At 33.9% G+C, this 22,146-nt stretch overlaps 1 protein-coding gene across 3 annotated transcripts in view; it reads left to right on the top strand.

Annotated features, from left to right (window-relative positions):
- Positions 1 to 22,146, top strand: part of Ip6k (Inositol hexakisphosphate kinase) — a 94,124-nt gene that overhangs the window by 66,638 nt on the left and 5,340 nt on the right. Inside the window, exons 2-5 of one of the 3 annotated variants that reach the window (XM_074170492.1) lie at positions 2,539 to 2,636; positions 3,886 to 4,015; positions 13,065 to 13,185; positions 16,637 to 17,095. In XM_074170492.1, the coding sequence (XP_074026593.1) occupies positions 2,616 to 2,636; positions 3,886 to 4,015; positions 13,065 to 13,185; positions 16,637 to 17,095 (731 nt within the window). In that variant the 5' untranslated portion in view covers positions 2,539 to 2,615. Of the gene's footprint in view, positions 1 to 2,538; positions 2,637 to 3,885; positions 4,016 to 10,722; positions 12,714 to 13,064; positions 13,186 to 16,636; positions 17,096 to 22,146 lie in introns of those variants that run through there. The other 2 variants (XM_074170491.1, XM_023159168.2) reach the window with 2 other exon arrangements.

Genomic DNA, 22,146 nt, shown 5'->3' with positions numbered 1-22,146 from the left:
ATTGCCATCTTTCTTGAAAACCCCTTTGGCGGACACTATGGGGATTTTCTGGCGCCCAATAATGACTGTTGTGTCTATTGAAAACTCCATTTTTTGTGAACTTGGCCTTATCTGTCCATATGATATTGTCAAGGAAATGTTCATCCTCTTGAGTCTTGACTAGTAACCATTCAAAGAATTCTATTCTACGAGGTAAATCAGTCTCTTTCAAATGTTGGACACAGTAGAACTTATAGGGATGCCATTTATGCTTATTAAGAATTCGACAAATTGTCACGTAGGGTATACCTATCTCCCTTTCAGCCTCGTGCAGAGAAGCATTTGGAAATGCATGAAAGTATCCCAAAACTGTTATATCACTGTCATCATCATCCACTTTGTTCTTCTTACGAATGATTTTTGGACGGAAGGTTCCATTCAACCTTCAGTTTTTTAGTAGTCGATTTATCACATTATTATTCGGCTTCGGAAGTTGTGGATATCTATCATGAAATACTCGGCATGTTCTTCTTGCAATTCTATTGCACTCACCATAAATTAATAATAAATTCAAGAAATCTTCATTACTGTAACCTAATCTTGACATTATTCTATTATAATTGGTAGCTATCACAATCAATCAAAACCACCAACGAAAGTCTGACATTAAATAATTGGTTTGTTTATTTTTCCAAAGCACACTATTAAAAAATATTAATGTGTACTGTTGTGCATTAGAGACCAATACCTGAATGTATACAAATTGTAACTTTTTCTAAGGTAGGTACATACCAATTTCGAATTGACGGATCTGAGACAGTTAAAAAACTGGATCAAAATGAAATATTACTAAGTATAAAAAAAATGTTAAATATCCAAAATAAATGATGAATTCAAAAAAACGAGCAAGAAAACCACGTCAGTTTCGGTTTGAAACAGTTTATCTCGAAAACGGTTCAAAATAGAAATAATATTATCTGAACAAAGTTAATCTAAAATTGGATGTAGAGCTCAAAAATGTTGAAATATACAGGTGTTCCATTTGAAAAAATTGAGTTCCACTTATTTTTTCATGAGATCAAAGTATCTGCATTTTTTGAAGACCCTGTATAAGGCAAATGAAAATATGACTCGGAGTGAAGATTCTCATAGTATCACTCCACTCCATTTCAAATTTGATCGTTTTAGTGCAAAATTATCAGCATTTATAAAAGTTCATGTTTGGTAAAAAAAATATCGAAATTAATTTATACCTTCTAAACGGTGATAGATAGGTATAGGGAAATAGTATATGAATTTGTTGACAAAGTGATAATGAATTATAATATGGGATGTTCCATTTGAAAAATCAAAGAAGCCGCTACTTTATAGTAGAAGCGACAACGCCGCTTCGTCTGAAATATTTTAGGCGTGTAGGTCATGTTGATTTATGCATACTGTGAAATTTTCAGGTTGATCCGTTAAATAGTTTGTCAGAAACGGTTAATTAACGCTCATCATGAAAAGCCCTGTATATTCTGAACAAATGTACTCGTAACACTGGTTGTCCATAATATACAACGGAAAGTATACAGTTTTCTTCAACTATATATTTCACTCTCTTCATATTATGCCTGAGTATTATAGCATTTATTCTTTATGAACATAATTTTTATGAGTGAGTTTTGGATCATTTCTAAATTACGTAAGGAATATTTGACCAGGGCATCATATACAGTAAGCAACATTTTTCTACTGACTATTATTCTGAGCTGATAAAATTTGTAAGTGAGCTTACGTAAACTTTTCACTGTATAGTCAATATGATCATTCCAATGAAGGCACTGATCCACAAGTATCAGTTTTTTCTATGACGGGACAAGTGCAAGGGAGTCTATCGTTTTGGCAAGTAAGTTTATGGATTTTAAGCTCTGTAATAGTGGGCTGATCCTTCTTTGTTGAGGAGAATGCAATAAATTTAGTTTTTTTGACGTTTACACTCAATAAATTATTACTAAGCCAGTGGAAAATTATATTAATACCTACCTCCACCTTTCTATGACCTTCTTCCCATGGGTTCCCGACAAAAGTTAATGCTGTGTCATCCGCAAAATAAGTTATACTACCTTCGAAGTCCCTCAGTGAAAAAATATTATTCATGTATATTAGAAATAAGATAGGGCCAAGCACCGTTCTTTGAGGTACGCCCCTGGTTATTAATATAGGTTAACTCTCTGAATCCTATCAGACAAATAATCCTCAAAGATGTTCAACGCTACTCCTCTTATACCCGAATCATGTAAACGCTGAAGAAGTATATTATCAACCGTGTCAAAGGCCTTAGCTAAATCTAAAAAAAAACAGTAATAGTTTTGTCTTGATTTTGAAAAGAATTGTTAACTAAATTAATTACGTCAAAGATGGCTTTTTCAGTGGACCTATTTTCTCTGAAACCAAATTGACATTGAGAAAAGGAATTATTATTTTTTAAGAAATGCACCACTCTTTTTTCCAAAATTTTTGCAAAATTGTTTATGAGTGTTATAAGTCTATAATTAGTTACAAGTTTTTTATTCCCAGACTTAAAGAATTAGTACTATAATTGATTCTTTGAAGAAGGCTGGTATTTCTCCTACTACGAGGATTAAATTTAATATATGACAGAGGCCTATAGCAAAGTAAGTGTGATACTTTTTAATAATATGAACAAAAATTCCATCAGGTCCAGGAGATGTGCTATTTTTGAGTCCAGCTATAATATTGTTTGTTCTTTATTTTTTATCGGTTGAAGAAATAATGATTTGCACATGTTGTTTACATGGTTTTCAACAATGGTAGTTTTGGGTTTCTCGATTTTTCGGGCCATGTCTTCCCCAATTTCAACAAAAAACTTTTTAAAATAGTTGGTTTTCTCTGTATCTGATGGAATTTCAAGTTCATTGTCAGCTACAATATCAAAATGTTTCAATTTTATTTCTGGTTTGGTGTGACTTATTTCATTTATATTGCTCCAGATTTTTTTCATGTCATATTTTGCTTCCACAATTTTATGTGAATAATACACGTAGGAGATAAGTTAAGTAATTTCTGTACAGTTTATATTCAGTTTCATTTTTTATTGAAGAATTCTTCAAAAATATTTTGTTTTCATTTGTCTCAGTGAGTTATTGATTCAAGCAAAGCATCTGTCATCCATGGTTTTATTTTAAGCAGTTTCTTTGACTTTATCCTAATTTCTGTTCAATTATCCAAATACTTTGATAATTTATCAAAAAATACCTCGTAGACAATATTACTGGTATAAACTCGTAGACAATAAACTGGTATATTTTGTTAATTACTGTATTTTTAATGTAAAAATATAAATTACTAGCTGTTGCTCGCTCTTATGTTAACGTACAGCCAGCTACTGAACCTAGAATTTCAAAATATGCAGGTAAGTTCTTTGTATATCGTGAATAAGCATCAAGAAAGAAAATCAGGAATTTCCACCCTCTAAGGGGGAAAAATAGGGGTTCAAAGATTGTATTGAATTTCGTCACTTTCGAAGTTGGAAACCTGAAGTTTCGGCCAATAAAACAATATTGTCGCTATTTGTTTAAAATGGTCTGTCGCAAAACTTGATGTGACAAACCAAATTCTAAGCGGGCGAAACCACTGACATCTAGTCTTTAATTATTTACAACTCTTTAAATCTCTTTATAAAATAATTGTGAAAAATAAACTACTTAGCTGAGGAACGTACGAAAAAATCGATTGAGTACCAGACCGGTGCTTTGGTTAAATATGCCCTGCACTGAGGAACAAAAAATATTCATTTTATTTTAGTTGAATGACTTATTGCTGAGTAATTAATTGCTTGGAATATATATTTGAATTTATCCACAACTCTCCACATAATTACTTAATTTTAATATTTTGTTTTAGGTTGGAGGACACACTCGGCTTATGGTTTTGAATTCTGGTACAATAGTGAAACCCTTGAATTACAGAGAATTGGAGTTCTATCAAAATATTCAGGAACAAGAAATTAAAAATTTCGTACCTAAATACAAAGGTAAGCTGAGTAACTTATAAAAGTGAAATACTGAAAAGGACTCTAGTTTTAAAAGTGCATTTATGTTCAAATGTTCCCAGAACTGTTTTTTCAAATACAATTTGAAAACTGAGAATGAAGAGCTTTTTATGTTTTTAGATTAGACACATTGTAATGTTTTTAAGAAATAAAATAATGAATCGTCTATATTTTTAACTCATTCGCATGCTGTGATTTCTTTTATGTGATAGTTCATCAAGCAATTTTTCATTATCTGACCCGACAATGATTTCTGTTTTTATAATATTGTGATTTCTGAGTTACATTTTAAATATATATAGAGATGTTGTCTTTCGAACAAATAAATTATCATCCATTTTATTTATGATTTCTTTACCGTATAAAAGTAGTGTGAGTGGTTGAGGCGGTTTAAAAAAAATGTACATTTAATCTATTTCTGCTTCCCAATGAATAATCCTGAAATTTGTTTCAATTTGTAGCTTGTTTTTATCTAATGTTTAGCAATTCTAATAAATCTACTCGACTCTGAAGTATCTCAAAAAATAATTCAGAAGGAGTTCAGTGATATATTTCAGTGTTGTCCATACATTATTAATACGCTTTCAATAATGGAAAACTAAAATCTTGTTAATTTTATGGACAAGGATATGGAAAAATTACTCACAAATAAAAAAGGAAAAGCCTGAAGTAAAAAAAATGAGCTTAGTAGAGGAGCAGAGGTTCGGATTTTCCGTTTCTTTGTAGATAATTACAACTCGGGAACCCTTTAATTCAGAGCTTAATCTATTTGGCTAATTGAAGTGCTCTGAAGGCTCTAACCGGTTAGATGTTGAAACCATTAGCTGCCTACCTACATTTTCTCTCAATAACCCCATAAAGGTTTTTGAGAGTTAACAGAATCTTTAAGAAATGTTTATAGGTGAATAGATTCCAGTATCGTCCGGTGCGCGAAATGTTCTAATATTTTCAAATGTAAATTAAAAAAATAACTGAACAAGAAACAATAAATTGATTGATGTAGCCGTTACTACTACGTCCTATAGGGAGAACAAGAAACTTATATAGCGTACAGTGCATTTCTTTAATGTCCCCCCCTTTATTTTTTTGAATGGGTCAACTCAAAAAAAAATAAAATTTGGGATAATGAAATTGATGCATGAATACTTTATTTTGAAGTGAAATTGATAGATGAAACTTTCGAAATGACGACTGGGCGCCATTTGGAAAAAAAATTAAATGGAAAGGGGGGTCTTGTGACACATCATTTTGAAGCTCCTAATGAATACTTAACAATTCTAGAATATGAAGATAATATCTTCACCTACTACAAAATGGCGGAACATTTAATAATTTCCTGAAGACAAACACATTATTATCGATATTTCTAGAAATATTCCTTTTTATATGCCATATGGCAATTCCAACAACCCGATAAGGTTTGTTTAGTTATTTTTTGTTTATAAAAACGACAAAAAATGTTAGTACGACAATGAATATCATTATTCAGTTAGAATATTCTCATTTAGTTTTCGGTTTTACTAGTAGAAAGGTACCACGTTAACAATCTCCAAAATGGTCAATTCTCGTCCATTGGAAAAAAAAATTGAAGAGATTTTTATTTACAGTGCGACGCGTAACTTTCACGAGACCGAAAGGATTTTTATGAACGTTTTCTGAATTGAATCGTCGTATCTGTAGAAAATATTTGAAGGAACTTGTATATATCCAAATTCACAACTACCGGTAGTGTATATAACAAAAAGCCGCCAGGTCATCCATCTATTCCAGAAGAACACCAAGTGCAAATAATTGGTGAGATGCTAGTAAATCCTGAACAGTCTAGTGATTCCGTCGCGAATGTTTGTGAGGTGTCTCCTTCTACTGTGTGGATACTTTTGAAGAGGAATAGTATCATCCATACAAAATTGAAATGGTACAGCAATTAACTGAAGATGACCCTGATCGAAGAACAAAATTCTGCGAAATCATCTCCACAAAATTTGTTCTAGTGACGAATGTATTTTTTTTTTAAACGGCAATGTTCACAGACAAAATTGCCGTTATTGGAGTGACACCAACCCTCACGTTTTCCGGGAAACACATACCCAATATCCAGAAAAAATGAACGCTTGAGCAGGAATATTGTGAAACCATATTGTAGGACCTCTATTTATTTATCGAAATTTAACAGGGGAACTGTATTTGAATATGCTAGAAACTACTTTTGACCCTCTCATCACTGAAATTGTCGAAGCGAATCCTAATGAATTCGATATGGATATTGTATTCCAACAAGGTGGAGCACCACCACATAACTCCAAACAAGCAAGAAACTATTTGGATACTACTTTTTCCGGTCGTTGGATTGGCCGGTCGAGGTCCTACAGAATTGCCAGCCCGCTCGCAATCAATTAGTCTCATTCAGAGTGTTAATGATGAAACTGTTTGAATTATGGTTTCCAAATTTACTCGTCCTCTATGTTTGAAGGATATCCGTAGTGCTAGTAATCTTCTTGATTTCATCAAATTCTAAATCCTCATCGACATTACTTTTTCATTATTTTTAATTTCATACAGGAACATTATATTTGGGTCGAAAATTGCACATACATCATCCACGTCTCGGATCCAAATCCGTGAAAAGTAATTTAACTCTACTCTTGCTTCAATTTGAGCAGATTTCAAATGATCACGTTCCCCTTGAGGAAAAAAAATATGATAGGTAGAATTTGAACCTCTGGTGTGGTGCACACTAGAACAACAACATTCTCTCTAGACGCACGATTCGCACACCAAATTAGCATCATCATGAGATGATGTCCTTTTACGCAAGATTGCAAGGCTGGGTTTAACGCTGTTACTCGGGCTAAGTATTGCGAAAAGTGCGACCCATGAAAGTCTACGCCTGTACCAAAAATCAAATCTTAAGAGTGTCATACTGTGGATTGTGGTTGATGTGAATTCTTTGTTAGGTTTGATGTTTTTGTATTCAAAACTACATTTTTCAGGATAAAATTTTCCATTTCATAATAGTCTCAGAAATCTGATAAATCAATCTTTATATATTGAAAAATACTGTAGTAATATTTTTTCTATACGATACTAGGTATTTCAAATCTGAATAATACAATTGTTTTGTTTGCGAAATCTCGTAATGCAACTTTTACGTTTGTCAAATTGGATTTTTTTCTAAATATCAAAAATTTTCAAACAATCAGTTCAAAAATTCCTTTAATGAAATGAATAAAAACACTTTGGTATAATTATCACTAGTTAATTTCATTTATACGAGTGGTTTCGGGTTTAATCCCATTATCAAGTATAAAACTGAAATATGAAATTTGAAAACTCGGTTATATCGGGGGTTTTTAGGTAAGATGGAAGGACAGGTAGTTGAACGAACCAGGGTGCCAACTTTAAAATTCATTACTGAAGGTTATAGGGGTTGTTAAACCGGTTTGGACTGTATATACTGGCTTAACAGCCTGGCCATGGGACACTCGCCGATGCGAATATTCGTGCGGTGCGAACGGCGAAGCGTCTAGCGACTGAAACAAAGACATAGGACTGCCACGCCACGCGCAACGGCGACCGGCGAAATGTACCGAGCGAATCGCGTGGGCGACTTGCGGCGCGGCCGGCGAGCAGCAAAACAAATGCATGAATCTGTACGGCGCGAGCCACGGAGTCGAGCGGTAGTCGCGGCGAATAGTGCAGTGATCAAACGAATTTAGTTGTTTTCGCCGCGAAAAATGAACACCGAGACTTTTATTGCTGAATAAAAGACTGATTAAAAAGTTAGAAATTCATTATTCATTCTACCGTCAATTACAAGTTAGAAGTTGTTTTTTGTTTTAGTTGTACGAAAAATTACTATCATATAATTAAGATTTTTGCAATAAATAACATGAATATCTGAAAGTGATTTTATTTCATGAAATAATAATATACAAGGTAACATTTAATTAGCTAATAATATTTTGGGCAAAGATAGTTAATGTCAAAAACAATTTTTCAGCGGCACTTAAAATTCTATTCGCATTAACTTTTTTCTCCAATTCTGGTTGAATTTTCATAAGAATATAATCGAAGGTTTCAATACTCATTCTGGTATACTCAAAACATTTTTCTGGATATAATCTGTATTTCTCGTACTTCTTGTGGAATTCTCCATCTATACCCCGACTTTTATTCAAATCATGTACTCCACAATCTCTTCCAAATATTAGGTCTTGAACCAAAAAACTATTACTTTCTCAGCAATATCGAGATAATTTCGATAGACATTTCGCTGTCGGACTATTGGTCGCGACGGCGAACTTGACTGCCCGTGGCCTGCAAACGGTGTCGCGCGAATGGTCGCCTCGCTCCCCGCTTCGTCGTTCGCACCGCAGATTGCGGCCAAGCCGCAATCCATGGAAATTAACAAATGAATTAAAAACCAGAAATATATACCTCTAAACGAGCAACTCGGTTTATGTAGGTCTCCACTCTTGAATTTATAAGTTTAACAACCCCTATAATCTTCAGTGTTGAATTTCAAAGTTGACACCCTGGTTCGTTCAACTACCTGTCCTTTCATCTTACCTAAAAACCCCCGATATAACCAAGTTTTCAAATTTCACTTATTAGTTTTATACTTGATAATGGGGTTAAACTCGAAGACTGTCGTATAAATAAAATTAACTAGTGGTAATTTGACAAAAGTGTTTTTATTCATTTCATCGAAATGATCACGAATTACCACAAAATGAACAAGTCATCAGTCACACATATTAAATTCAAAAATTATATTTAATTGCGTTTCAGTTATTCGCTTTTTTTGACAAATGTTCGACAAATAATAATGTTACTTTTCTTTCACATCATTTGAAAGCAGATAATCCAACCATAAAAAAGCACATTTAATTCAAAAAAAAACTTTTTTCAGTACATGTGTATTTTAGGTTTAAAATGAGGTATTTTTCAAGTTCAACTTCAATATAAAATAATGTATTGAATATGTCGATTCAAAACACTCTCAGTAAATTTAAAAGTCAGAAAGGTAAGTTTTCACTTAATATCATGAAAAATATCATCAATAAATGATACTGTGGCCAAAAAGGTGACAGTTCTTATTTTAAACTATGTTATATAGTGAAGAGTCAATAATAGATATTCTGATTATGCTCCTGGGTAAATTTATCTATTCCGTTGATATAGTTTTTTTGTTTATTGTTCGACAACAATCATTCAGTATTCAAATGTGCCTTCAATAAATGAATTTGAATAAAATAGTATGTTTTCTGGGGTTTTCTGTAGACATGATATAAAATTGATAGGTTTCATTAAGCACGACTTTACCTTTACACCGTTTATTGAAATGTAAACAAAAATCTGCAGATGTCTTGTTGATTCGGCGGCCTATGCCGGACTTATTATCACACGAGACTACCTGAATCAACAGAAACACTCTTTACGAAATTTACCCAAGCCAGATACAGGTATCAACTCATCAAACTACCTGAGAAGTCAGCTCAAATACGCCGTAATATCCAGTCATCGGAGATATTAACTCAAGATGTATAAACCTCTGAAGAAGCTAACTACTTGCGCCAGCGAAACGTCAGGAAGAAATTCCAAAAATCCAAGGCTTTCAAACCTCGAAAAATATTCATACTGAAAACTTCGGCCGCGAAAGCCTTAACCATTTTGTTAAATATAATTTGTCCGGTTTATTTTATCATATGAGAATATATTTCATTGAACGTTTTTTCATGACTATCAATTCAAAGATTCTTTCTGATAATACAAGTAGGTATTCAGACTGAAAGAGCTATATTTTTAGGAAAGATTAATTTTTGAGATAAAAAGGTTTTGGCTTTCTTCTCCTCTATCTTTACACAAAAATGTGGGAATCCCAAAAAAAAGTAATTAATTTTAAAATAATCTCTTTACAGAGATGTTTAGGCTATGCAAGGAGTAACTTTCAGACACAAACTACTTTCATATAAACAAGAAAACATTCTTTCGAAATGACTGCTTTTACATGAACATTGAGTTATACAAAAAACACACTTTTTTAATTAACACGTTTTTATTAGCTTCACCTGTATGTATGTATGTTTGTTTGTTTGTTTGCTTGTAACTCTCAAGCTCGGGATCTTTAATTGACAGTATTATCGACATTATTGCTTGATATATTCGCGAGTAGATGGCGCTCTACGTAACCTCCTTGATATATCGACATTATTGCTTTACCTATTCGCGGGCAGATGGCGCTGTACGTAACTTTACATGTATTTCTCCATTTAGAAGGCGCGCCTGCTGCCTTATTTGTAATCCTGCTTTGCGCGCCTGCTGCCTTGGGCTTGGTAGCTGATTTTCAGGCTCCCTCTCCGAAATCGGAAAATATCTATGATCATTTTTCTAAACAATATACGGCTGATTGATTGCAAAGTTTAGATAAAATAAATGTAGTTTAAAAAACTAAACAACACGCTTTCAGAGAACATCGAACTAAAAAGTTAAAAAAAATCTAGATAAGCTTAAAAAAATAACGAACGAAAAATACTAGTATAATTGTGAAAAAGCGTGGGCGCTCTGTGCCATATTTTTTGTATATCAAGCGCCCGTCGCTTTTTTCACAATAATACTAGTATTTTTCGTTCGTTATTGTATTAAGCTTATTTAAAAAATATTTTTAACTTTTTAGGTCGATGTTCTTTAAAAGCGTATTTTTTAGTTTATTAAACTATATCTATTTTTTTATCAACACGCTTTCATTAGCTTCACATGCATGTATGTATGTATGTTTGTTTGTTTGCTTGTAACTCTCAGGCTCGGAATTTGTATTTGATATAATTATCGACATTATTGCTTGATCTATTCGCGGGCAGATGACGCTGTAAGTAACCTCCTTGATATAATTCAAATACCTGTATTTCTTGATTTGAAAAGTTTTTTTTTATTAATACGCGCGCCTGCTGCCTTATTCAGTTCAGGTTGTAATCCGAACATTTGTTATGTAATTGAATCAGATATCATTCACTGGATTGGTAAGCAATATGATATATGGAAGAGTAAAATTTTCCTTACATGGAACACTGTCACCCTCAATGGTGGACATCCGAGCTTTCGGAATGAGACACTTGCCTTATTGTCTCTTCAGCATCTGGATATCATTACAAGTGGACTTTTTCTTCCAGTTTGTGTCTGAAAGTTACTCATTTCCACACATGGTTTGTATAAAGATGGAGAAGTAAAAAACCGAAATCGAAAAACCGATTTTTTTATGTTATTAGGTAGCTACGCCTGACAGCCACAAAGTAGTTTTCTTATGAAAATTGTAGAGAAATTATTATCAGGGTCCTTGGCCGATTACTACTAAAAATGTTCTGCTGAAATGAATACATATCAAATCAATACAACACATTCCTGATCACATGGGCGTTACATTATCACTTTAGATGTTATAAAGGTTGTTTAACGTACGAAGGTTTTTATGAAATGGAAGCATTTGCCATATCATGCTTTAGAATTTGAAGGTCACGAAACTTTCGAGTTTTTTTAGTGGTGCTTTCGGCAATGTAATAATTTAATATATACATTAAACTTCATATTTGATCCTTTTATTTAAATGTGAATGATGGTTATAGGGTAAACGGTTTTCTGAACGGAGATCATTGGTTTAAATCCAGTCAGAGGGTTCTTCTATTTTCAGAACTGCATATTATAGGTATAATAAATACAGAACAACCTGCGATAATGATTCAAAAAACCATTCCCAAACTCAGTACGCAACTTATCAAATTCAAAAAAAATGTCTATGAATAACCCTGTATAAGTTCCATCGAAAGGGAGTAGGTACTTTTTATTAGTTAGACTAATATAAATTTCATTTCAAAATAACATTTATTTTGTCAATTCGAATCAAGAGATCATTTTCCTCAATATACTATTTTTTTTTATTGATTTTGAAAATACTTTCAAACACTTTCCTTATTGAGTTGATTTATCACTATCAATTGAAAGACAGTCATACGTAATTTATTTTTGAGTTCATATCATGTTGTTCATTAACTATTTACTTGATATATATAAATTTACTTCATATAAATTAATCTTACGAACTTAAGTTTTCCATAAAAGTATTGATTGCAACTTCAAAGAACTCAAAATAGAGTTTGTAACTGAATGAATGTTATCTGATAATACTAGTGAAAAGCTGAAAATTATCTAAAAACAAGTTACAAAATGAACTCCTTTCCTAACATTCTAAGAACGCATACTGTTAAAATCATTACAGTGCTTACTATTAGCATTCACTTGATTTTGCGTAAGTAAAATGAAATATATCCAGGTAAGTGTTATTTATTAAAACATCATTAAAATTTTCAACATAACGAATAAGAGTTGGCAAGAATATGTATTTCAATTAAATATTTATTTTTCATGCTGGTATTCATTTCGGCTAGAGTTGTGAAGCATTCTATTTGTATATTCATTCAACGCTGTTTATTTGCCAACTCTTTTCTTTTGATACAGTATGAATGATTGTGTGGATGAATTAACATTTTTCCAAAAAAAAAAAACAAAAAATCGTTTGTTTTATTGAGGAACGTGATCATCTTCCACTGGACTTGCTGACAGACAGACGGATCTGCCTGCCCGCTGCCTACCTGGTTTTGTGAAAGTCCGGCGTCCATTCCTAACAAGGGTTTGTATGGACGTTCTCCATAATTACAATGGGTTGGAAAGTCATTTTATGCTTTAAGAAAGTCAACTTTCGGTTATGCCACAAATTAAAATTTGAATAACAATTGTTGTCCTGTTTTATCAGTTGGTAAACTTCAAAGGTGACTCTCTTACTCCTCAATTTACTCCTTAATTTAAATAATTCGTGGCTTTCCTATTTTGTCATTTAGTTTTTACTCTTAATAAAATCTGTTTTCATGAATTGAAAATAAAACAAAATTCACTTATACGGAAAGGATCACATAAGAGAATATAATTGAAATAAGGAAAAAATAAACATGACTCTTCTATATGTTTCGGCGGATTGTTTCAGGAGTGATGCAAGCAACACTATCTAGTGGAGAGAAAATGGAAAGAAGGTACAGCCCCAGCTTCCGAGATGACTATAAAGAAAAAAAAGACAGGAAACGAAGGAGAGGAGAAGAGGTTTTCAAGTAAGTTCTGAAAATTTTATCAATATTTCATTCGACCGAGTTATGGATGAAGAAATGTCCTGTGCAATGAAGCTTTGCATAAAACGTATGAAATTCATTCAGATGAAACTCAACATCATAAAGGTAAAGTGAGTTTCTACTATCTAATGTTAATGCTAGCTTACACAATTTATGGATAACGCAAAGTAGGAAAAAATCATAATTTTTGAGTTAAAACTAATTAATACAGTTTATTGTATGATTTTCAATATAAAGGGTTTTACAAAAACCGCGACATGTGTTTCGCTATACAATAGCTGCCTCAAGCGTAAACTAAAAGGTACTTCTAAATTACAACCATTGTATACTTTAACCTAATATATTACCTAGTCGTATGCCTACTTTCTAATGAATGAATCTACCTGACAAGGACAAGTATGAATTCATTAACTTTATATTAAGTTATATTAAGTTTCTAAAATTTTGTCCATTTTTACGAGGTCTACTTCAAACTTCAGTTTGAAACTCTTTCAGTAAAAACTCTTTCAATTTGATCGAAATAAGTGACATTTCAATCAGTGCACTTTTGCCAACAAGTATTGATTCCGCCAGCATGATGCTCGAGTATCGAGGCAATTTTCGCCTGGTCCTGTTGGCGAAGGATCTACCGGTGAGAAAGTTATCATAGTGGTTGAAGACATAGAAATCAGTTGGTGAGAGGTCTGGGGAGTATGGTGGGTCAGGCAGAACTTCGACGCCCAATTTTTCGGACGGACGGACGTTGTCGTGGAGCAGAGTCAGACCTCTTCTGTTGTTCAGTGCCGGCTGCTGTTGACGCAATTTTCGGTACATTTCGTCGATTTTCTCACATTAGGACTCTGCTGTGATAGTTTGGCCCGGATGCAGAATGGTATAGTGAATTACACCCGCTGCTGACAACCACACGATAACAATGGTCTGTTTTTGGTGGGTTTTCGCCCCTGGAAAGCCTGAGTGGCTCATCGGTGTCCAACCAGTGCCCGGAACGTCTCCTGTTGTCGTAAAGGATCCACTTTTTATCACATGTGAAGAACCGTTACTAAAAGATGTCGTTTTGGTTGCGCAAAAGCAAAGAAGAACAGACCTCGAAACGTAACAATTTTTGTTGATCGTTCAAATCATGGGGCAACCAATTTCTGAACTTTCTAACCTTTCCACTACGTTTTGAACCATCAAAACCCGCATGGGAGCTGACACCCAGTTCTTCCGCCATCCTACGCACCTTTTATGATGGGTCAGTCTCCACCAGGGTCCTCAAATCCTCGTCCTGGATTGTTGTAGATCGACCACTTCGGGGCTCATCTTTGAGGTTAAAATCTCCGGAACGAAATTTCGCAAAACACCAGTGCGTTTTAACATTGCCAAATGCCTGGTTAATTGATCGGGCTGTTTCGGCAGTGCCTTAGTTCAATTCGAATTCGTAGAGATGAATTGGCCGAAAATCGGCAATATATTGAAATTTGGAAAAAAATCAACAGTATCAGTGTATAGAGTACACAATTCTCTATCGATCAGTATGAACCACGATACGGTAGAATACATTTTTTTGAGATATGGAGCTACAAAAACACATGATATTGAAACGAACACAACTTTTGAAAAAACCCAATAGTATTTTTTAAGTTTTTCGAAAAATATTGCTCCAAGTTGTTTTAAAAAATTCTTGTCTTGCTGGAAAACTTTTGGAATTTGGAATTGAGTTGATAATAATAATATCATTTATCAGTCTGTAGAAACAGTTTTTAGACATATCGATAAAATTTTCCATAATAGAGTTGAAAAAATATATTGAGTTGACTATATGGTGATACCATCGATTGAAATTTTTATAAATTAAAAGTAAAATGAATGGGACATGAATATACCTAATATACAATTAACGATAAACAAGTTCAGAAGGTTGACACGAAAGTATCTCTATTCTCTTGATCGACTTTGAAAAATTTATAAATGTTATTTTCTTCAATAAGTTTTTGAATTTTCCGATTAACAAGTTACAAAACGTTACAGGTAATGCATTGTATTGCCTAATTCCTATATTATCTGTTCTTTTCAGCCTATTAACATTAGGAACAAGGATTGCATTATGTACCTTACGTACATCCATATGAACGATTTTGTTCTATCGGACCGGAAGCAAATTTGCTTGAGTTCACGGTTATTATTTTGAATTTCACAAATATTGGTTGTTATTTATCATAGAATTTGGCAGAGATTACATTTCTGACTGCAAATTTTTGGAATTCAAATAGTCTATCAAGATTTTCTATCGATCTTTTTTTGAGTATCTTCACCTTCCACAATCTGAAAAATATAAAAATTATATTGCAGAACGTATGGAGAACTTTATACAGATGTAGAAAGGTAGGTCTGTGAAAACACCGACATATTTTTTTGTTCTTTTAAATGCGCCTTCTATGTGATTTGTGAGAAAATGTTTTACAGCAGAAGGCGATCTCTGTATTGTTGAAGAATGCAAAATTTATGTATATTTTGTTTTTCAAATTACATGTTCAAAATCCTCGGCAGTATCGCTATCTGTCGGAAATTTTTTGGCTCGGGCAGAATGCCTTTTTTAAGAATTGGCAGGATTTTACAAATTTAAAATTGTTGAAGAAAGTAGTATAACCCAGACACGTATTGATGATATGTATTTCAGTGGTTAAGTAATACATTCATTTGCTCTCTTATTAATTAAACCATTCAATCCATGTATGTCCTTTTTTTTGTTCTTAAGTTTGGTTATCACGATTTTACTTCATCTGTCGTTACGGACGTGACTTATTTGTATCTTTTTTTAATTTAGATTAATAATAGAGTCAACGTCAGATACGTTTGATACGAAACAGTCATCTTAAACGTATTCACTTTCGCCCATAAATTAACAAGACATTCAAATAAACACGCAGAAAAAAATAACGGTAAAAATGTGTCCCTCGTTAGAATAACTTATTGGTTTAATATTCTTGCAATTACCATACAAGGTATTAGTAAAATATTTACAATGACAGGATGAGTTTTCCTAATAAAACGCTTTTTTTACAGAAATGAGTGGTGTTATGAAGTGGTATCATGGAGAACTGATTGAACGATACAGATAATTATAATCGTTTTGACATATGTGAAAACTCTAAGTAATGGTTTCAAAAGCATTATTTCTGAATCGAAGAGATTCATCATAAATATATTATTGCGAATATTCGTAGAATTCATCTCATCTGTCATATCCTCCCACTTTGAAAAAAAAACATTCGATTTTTTGCACTTTTTGAAATTGGGGAATGAATCATTTGTCGATAAACTGATGAAATAAAGAAAGCTACTGAAGACCTCATAATGTATCTAGAGATACAGTAATGAATATGTCACAGAGAAAGATAACATTAACAGTTTTAATGGAGATGCTTAACAAATTGTCCAATTTTTTTTTCAGAATGCGAGTTCACCACACAGGCAGTCCAAAAGATGTTCTCAAAAGTATAGCACAGGCAGACAATACCAACAAACAGTACTATCTCATGTTGGAGAATATCACGTCGAATTATAACCGTCCCTGCATACTAGACCTGAAAATGGGTACAAGGCAACACGGAGATGATGCATCAGCAGATAAAAGAAGAAAACAAATGGCAAAGTGCGCAGCTAGCACTTCTGCATCTTTGGGAGTAAGGTTATGTGGAATGCAGGTTTATGATGAAGAAAGGGACCTTTATCACAAAAGAGATAAATATTGGGGTCGTGAATTGGACAAAGACGGTTTCAAAGAGGCCCTCTGCAGATTTTTTGACAATGGTAGTGGAATTCGGGTGTCTGTTATTCGTAAAGTTATTGCAAAATTGGAGAAGTTGAGGAGGGTCATAGAGAAACAAAGTTGCTATAGATTTTATTCATGGTAAATATATCATCTAACATTATCTATTTCCACATTAATTTTTTATGAATATACAGAGTGATTTTCGAAAGGATTCAATTAACTTTTTGGAAAACTACATAGAACAGTGTTTTTTGAAATTGTGTCCCCACAAGAAATTCCCCATTGCCAAAAGCAATTAAATTGGTGGCAACTAGGCTACTTTAAATGCAATTACCTATAGTATCTCATATTTCGGAAGACCACCCACCATAAGATAAGGTTCACTTTTCTGATATCTTATGGATATTCGTGAAAGGATATCCGTCAACTATGGGCATCCACTTAATATTCAAGGATATTTCTGTTTCAACGTGAATTGTATTATATAACAGTAACAATTCTGCTGGCTATGTCTATTGAAAATATTTGTCAAATCGAAATAGTTTCTTCTTCTCTGCTGGGTTGCTCTGGTAGGTAAAGTTATTCTGAGTAATAATGATCTAGTTGCTCTAATACAGATCCTGTAATCTATATCAATCAATAATTCTTGACATATCCTACTATTTGTCTACAATAAAGAATGGTGGGACTACATATTTTCGTCCATAGGTTTGTTACATTTGCCTCAAGCAAATAAAGATATGATATGGAGAAAAATGTTAACAAAATAATAGCTGAAAGCCATGGGTTTCCTTCAAATGGGTCTATGATTTATAATAAAATAAATATTTCGAAATGAAATATCTAAACATTCATCCCCAACATACCTACAGAGCAGGTTCTGGTAAATTCCTGCCGGAAAACAACTACTTCCCTGGCTAACGGCACTATGGACACGATAATCAGCAGCAAAGCCATGCTGTAATAAATCAAGTATATCATCTGAAGACCGGTTTCGAGGTATTATCCTCGTCAGTGCAAAAAATATCTGAAAACAAGCAGTAACGTGCCTGGGACTCGACTGACTCCTACAGTTTGATTACATATGTGAAACCTTCTTCTGAGAGAAAGATATGTTAATTAGTAACAGCTCCAACTTGTGAACAAAGCCCCAAAAGCGAGGAAGAAATATTTCACGTACCAATACTCTAACAAAAATCAAAACAAGTCTGAAGACTATATCGACACAGTCTTTATACTGAACTGTCAGTATGTCTCTGATTAAATATAATAATAGTGGACCTAAATAAATTCCTAAATATGCCTCTGTGTCTTTTTAAATCACATTTTATCAAAGTGAAATACAAAGTAAGTTTATGAACGAATGTTATTCAGAAAGAGCTAGTGTGCCTTATAGTGTGAAGGTGATGTTTGGGTTCCCAAAGTATATCAAGCAATGTGTTCAACCAAAGAAACCCTTGTTCAGTGCCGTATTTAAGCAAAGGCAACATAGGCAGTTGCCTATGGGCCGCCATAAGAGGGCCGCCACCATACCACAAAAAAATTAAATTAAATCGATAAAAGCTCTGTAGAAACAAAAAAAAACTGAGTTTTGTTACAAGTAGTTAAACGAAAAACTCCCTTCAGTATTGCAACGAGGAACTATTCGATAAAAAAATCAGCCCCACAATTTTATGCCTAGTCTGGAAAAACAAGTATATATACAAGTAAATTCAAGAAAAGCTTTTTTATTCGAAGAACAAAAACGGTGAGGCTCTAAAACGCCGGTAGTTACGTTTTTCTGCAGTTAGTAGTTAGGTAGTTAAGCTTTTCTCACCCGTTCGGTCACAGTTTACTCATGAGGGCTTTTGTGATTGGAGAAATGCCGTCGTCGATTAATTGAACATGAAATCTAGAAAAATCATTCAAAGGCTTCAATCGATTATAGTGGGCGATCCCAACTAATCGGTCGCATAGATCGAAAACTGTCAGAGCAAATGGAAAAAAGTATTAAATATTGGCAAGAAGTTCTTAAAAGAGTATTGCGAGTCATAGATTTTCTTAGCGAATGGGGATTGGCATTTAGAAAGGACAAAGGACAACGAAACTTTCGGATCTCCTAATAACGGCAACTACCTTGGAATATTAGAACTTTTAGCTGATTAGGATATTTTTTTTTTAAAAACGTTTAGAAGAACATGGCAATCGCGGAAGTGGTCACACAAACTACTTGTCATCCACGATTTGTGAGGAACTGCTAGAAATTTCAAGAAAATACGTTTTAGAAAAATTTTGATCGAGTGAAAACATTCGTGGACAGTCGTACAACAATGCTTCTGCAATAATGGGCAGATATAATCGACTACAATCATTAATACAAAAAAAATAGCCTAGTAGCTTAGGTGCCGTGTGTTGGACATTCACTTAATCTTGTCATACAATCGGCAGCCAGTTGTTAACTCAGAGCAATAAGTTTCTTTGATTTTTTAGAAGAGCTATATGTATATTTTACTGCTTCGACTAACAGGTACAATACAGTTAGTGGCTGTTTAAGAGAAGCAAAAACTGACCAACCTATTCTTGTGTCGAAAAGAACGACAACTCGCTGGTTATGTCAAGTTGAAGCCACTAAAGCACTCTTGCGAGGCTATAAAGGTTTTATAAATGCCCTCGATGAAATTATCGAGGACGAAGAAGACATGGTGGTATGGCAAAGTTAGAAACAGCTATATATACAGTTTTTGGGTCAGCCAGTCAGCGAAAGCCTACAAAATCCTAGGTTAGACTTGAACACTGCTGCAGCACTGCAGTGTGCTTCGGAAATTCATTTGTCACCCTCGGACAAATTTAGAACTCAAAGCTACCTCCCAGTTGTCGACCAGCTCGTGACCGCTCTTCAGAAGAGAATGGACGCGTACTCACTTCTAAATGCACGATTTGGATTTTTGAAAAATTTAACAACTATTTCTGATCAAGAAATTTTGTCTGCCAGCCAAAAAAAATTCTGTTTTTCCGTTAACCAGCTGTCGCACCCCTACGAACGACTACCCTCAGAAGACGATACTTGTGCAAGCTAAGGATTAACGAGGCCTTACCTTTTAACGTGTGATTCCTAACAGGGGTTGGACGATAAGTGAAAATCGATCATTCAGACTAGGGCTTGAACCACCCACCAACATGGCAGTCAATTGGAGTGAGCGAACAAAGCACCCACGTCGAACCGCCTGTCTACCAACTGCTACTTGGTGAAAACCTACTGCGACGACGTAAATGATACTCTTGGCAACGAATTTATACATTTCATACTATTTATAGTTCACTATGAATAATTTGAACAAAAGAGAAGAGGAGAGATTAGCTATGAGAGATGGATGTATGAATTGTGTAAAAACAATGTTAAAAAGTGCTTTCCCAACGTTGAGGTAATTCTGAGAATTTATCTCACACTACTGGTGACAAATTGTACGGCTGAAAGATCCTTTATAAAAAGTGAACTCCGAAGTCCCATGACCGAGGACAGATGAAATCTTTTGGAGAGCGACGTTTTGAGGGAAACAGACTTCGACGATATTATCGATGCGTTCATTAATGTGAAAATCAGACGAAAAATAATTTAGCTTGTAGGTACCTCTAGTTTAATTTTGGATAAATTTTATGTTAGACAATTCATTCACATTCTCCCTTTAACTTGACCTCAATAGAAACTTTCAACAGTTAACCACAAACAATTTGAGGGCCTCCACCACATGCTCTGCCTAGACATCATCAAAGGCGATGAGGTAATGGTTGAAGTGCTCGAGTTATTCCTAATGAAGAAACTACAATTCTGGAATTTGTTTCTGGTTTTATATTATCATAGGTGGGCTTGGCTTCGTTTCTCGTAATCGAATTACCTGACCCTGCTTGTGTACTATAAAGGACAGGAAGCCAGATCTCATTAATGAGCATCGCTTCTTTCTTTTCATCGATATTATCCCTGTTTCTGAAGTTCTATTGCCTAAGTTCTAATGTATTTTCGAAAGAGGCAATGTTTTTGCCTTCTTTGAGAGCAGGTTCAGCTACAGCTGATTTGTCTGTTTGTCCGAGGCGACAATTTCTCTTGCGTTCAAAGAGAGACAGGTTACGTCTACCTATGATAGTATGAAGCCGGAGACAATTTCCAGCATTGCAGTTTCAACAACTCGAGCACTTCGGCCGTTATTTCATCGCCTTTAATAATGTCTACCGCAGTGCTTGACGAAATGTCAGATATAAAAACAAGCAGACCACGATTAAAAAACCCGGAAAATATCTTTGACATAGTTATCTACGTTCGTGAAAGTTTACATTATTTGATTCAAAATATGTTTGACACGGTGGCATTTCAACATAAACATGTAAATAACCACTCAGTTGCACCAAGATCTGTTTTCAATAGACTTTCCTCAGACTTGGTTGAGACCTACTCTTCATGTAGGAACCACACAGGGACTGATGATGCCCAAATGTAGTGGAAATCACGCTAGTTAATTTCACTCATGAAATTTACATTTTTGTTACTACAATATAAACATCTATTGACTTATCATTTCCATCACATTAAGTTAACTTGTATTCTCCTCCATAGAGAGATCGTATTATGGAAACTCCTGCTGAGGAAAAGAAATTCTCAGATCCCCTTGATTATTTCAATTTTAGATAGTCGTATTCTTGAAATTAAAAAATACATTGTATATAATAACCAATGTCACTTTTTCAATTGTTTTAGAAAAAATTATTGATAGTTTGAAAGACATTTATTTGTGAGGGACTCAAGACATTTTGCTAATTTTTTGGGTACATAACCTTGGACAATCTGAAAAATAAATCAGTAGAAAATTTGCTGGAGTGTAATAAAGGTCAAACTGAAAAGTTTACCTCGAAAAGTTACTGCTGAAGTTACACTTGTCGACTTACAGAAAAACAATCTTTTCGTTTTCAGAACCTGAAATTTAATTTGATACTTTATGTCATAAGAATTAAAGCTATTCAAAATTTGAGGCGAAAGTTTTAAAGTGAATGTCAGGTTTTGAAAACGAAAAAAGATTGTTTTCTGTCGACCTCTAAAGAAAGTTAAGTATAAATATTTTTGTTCAACTTATTTTTTCAATTTGTAGACAAAACAAGTTATTGAGTAATTGGACTCTTCAGTGGTTTACTTCAGTTTGCCCTTTATCATACTTCAGCTGATT

Source organism: Leptinotarsa decemlineata, unplaced genomic scaffold (genome assembly GCF_025532065.1).
Source record: "Leptinotarsa decemlineata unplaced genomic scaffold, Ldec_3_MD MMD2_P_RNA_scaffold_9, whole genome shotgun sequence".
Classification (NCBI taxonomy): Eukaryota; Metazoa; Arthropoda; class Insecta; order Coleoptera; family Chrysomelidae; genus Leptinotarsa; species Leptinotarsa decemlineata.
This window is presented reverse-complemented; position numbering and strand designations above follow the sequence as displayed.